General features: G+C 38.5%; 1 protein-coding gene across 1 annotated transcript; it reads left to right on the top strand.

Annotated features, from left to right (window-relative positions):
• The first annotated feature begins 301 nt into the window (after positions 1-301).
• Positions 302-1,891, top strand: LOC121940083 (cryptochrome-2-like). The gene is made up of 3 exons (XM_042482949.1): positions 302-519; positions 761-849; positions 1,478-1,891. Exons 1-3 carry the CDS (start codon positions 447-449, stop codon positions 1,706-1,708), a joined length of 393 nt encoding a protein of 130 aa, XP_042338883.1. The 5' UTR covers positions 302-446; the 3' UTR covers positions 1,709-1,891.
• The last annotated feature ends 8 nt before the right edge of the window (positions 1,892-1,899 follow it).

The following is a 1,899-nucleotide window of genomic DNA, read 5'->3' as shown; positions in this document are numbered from 1 at the left end:
TTCGAATCTGGTGGTCGAAGGTCAAGGTCACGGTGACCTCATACAATGTTTTTGGTTATAATTCGAAAAAAAACTCAAAAGTCACCTTGAAACTGCTGATTCTAAAGACCGTCTGTGTGTGAAGCATCCATGTTTTCACAGATGTGGATGTAAACTGTCAGTGAACTTGACTGTGCTGAGGCACACCACTGCATGGTGGTATATCTGCTTATATAATAAGATGTATTATTCTTGTGTGTTTTTGTTTTGGATATTTGACACTGCTTATGACACGACCGGTTAAATTCTGCTGGGTTATTACTTAACTTTTCTGTCTTTTCTGTATCGCTTACAGGATAATAGAGGTGAACAACAACAGTCCTCCTCTGACCTTTAAGCGCTTTCAGACCATTGTGAGCAGACTGGAGTTGCCCCGGAGACCTCTGCCAACCATCACCAAGCAGCAGATGGACAAATGTCGCACTAAAATAGCCGACAACCACGACCAGCTATACAGTATACCTTCACTGGAAGAACTGGGTACACATGATTGTTTTTAATACATCTGTAGAGGGAAAACTAAAAGACAGATGTGATTAGATTTATTAATTACTTTTAGTACCTCAGTTAATAGTCACAATAAAATACCACATTTCTAAGTGGAGTTTAGCATAATATTTCTTCCATGCAGTAGTAAACAGTTTGCACTTTGCAAAAGTTTGGTTCACTGCATAAAAGCTGCTCTATATTTGACCTTTTCTCTGTGTTAATATGTGTTCAGGTTTCAAGACAGAAGGTTTACCTCCAGCTGTGTGGCATGGAGGAGAGTCAGAGGCCTTGGACCGCCTCAACAAACATCTGGACAAAAAGGTAAACCACTTAAAGCTTTGTTTTTTTGTTGTTTTTTAAGTTACTGTGGCAACCGGTCACATGCCTCTTCAACACTGTGACCTTCTGTTTGAGTTTGTTGGCAAGCTTGTGAAAATAAAAAGTCAATTTGCGAACAAAAAGAAAACCTTGACCTTGATTACCTTCCCCCAAGTAGAACACAGTAAATTAAGGATAATTAACATTTCTACAGCATTAAGTCTGAGACAGCGGCATTATACAGGGTTTGTACAGTCATGAAAAAAAATACTTAAATATTAGTTCAAGAAAAAAAGAAGCAATTTCCAGGTCTGGAAAATATTAAAAAAACTTAGATATGCTTTGAAAGTTTTGAATTGTATTTTTTACAAACCTGTATAATAACAAATGATGTGTTTAAGAACTGTTGGAAATTTGAAGATCCAATCATAATCTCTGTTTTTACAGTTTCTAACTGTTTTATGGTAATAAAAATAACTAAAAATTGAGTATTGACTGTTGTTTCAGAGACAATCTTTAAAATTTGCCTTAAAATCAATTTATTGGTAAAGATGTGTGAACCCTGATTATAAGTGGAAAAAGGATTACATTTTTTAATCACAGCATGAACTGGTTGTGTTTGTCTGCGCAGGTGTGGGTGGCCAACTTTGAGCACCCTCGTGTCAACACGTGCTCCCTGTACGCCAGTCCCACTGGCCTCAGCCCCTACCTGCGCTTTGGCTGCCTCTCCTGCAGGGTGTTGTACTACAACCTCCGAGAGCTCTACATGAAGGTACCGTGGATCCCCGTCACTCTACCAGAGAGATTACTTCGGGTTACACACACGAGAGTCAGGTCGATTTCCAGTTTTCTGGTCTGGTGAACGAGCTTAAACCGGTTTTATTTATAACCTGCATTTGTTTTTGTGAATGAATGTTTTTATTTTAGTGTCATGCCACCTAGTGACCCATCCCGCATGGGATTATATGACACCTTTGCAACAAGATGCACAATAGTCCAAAGTACATGTTTCATTACATGAAGATAGTTTCTGGTATTACGAGCAAAAAAAAA

This window comes from Plectropomus leopardus, unplaced genomic scaffold, assembly GCF_008729295.1.
Source record: "Plectropomus leopardus isolate mb unplaced genomic scaffold, YSFRI_Pleo_2.0 unplaced_scaffold7405, whole genome shotgun sequence".
In the NCBI taxonomy this organism is placed as follows: domain Eukaryota; kingdom Metazoa; phylum Chordata; class Actinopteri; order Perciformes; family Serranidae; genus Plectropomus; species Plectropomus leopardus.
This window is presented reverse-complemented; position numbering and strand designations above follow the sequence as displayed.

What these genes read in the sequence shown, in the direction of transcription:
- LOC121940083 (XM_042482949.1), top strand. Translation starts at nt 447, where the DNA reads ATGGACAAATGTCGCACTAAAATAGCCGACAACCACGACCAGCTATAC. An exon ending in ACCTTCACTGGAAGAACTGG is followed by an intron (nt 520 to 760) that starts GTACACATGATT and finishes ATATGTGTTCAG; the next exon opens with GTTTCAAGACAGAAGGTTTA. An exon ending in ACAAACATCTGGACAAAAAG is followed by an intron (nt 850 to 1,477) that starts GTAAACCACTTA and finishes TTGTCTGCGCAG; the next exon opens with GTGTGGGTGGCCAACTTTGA.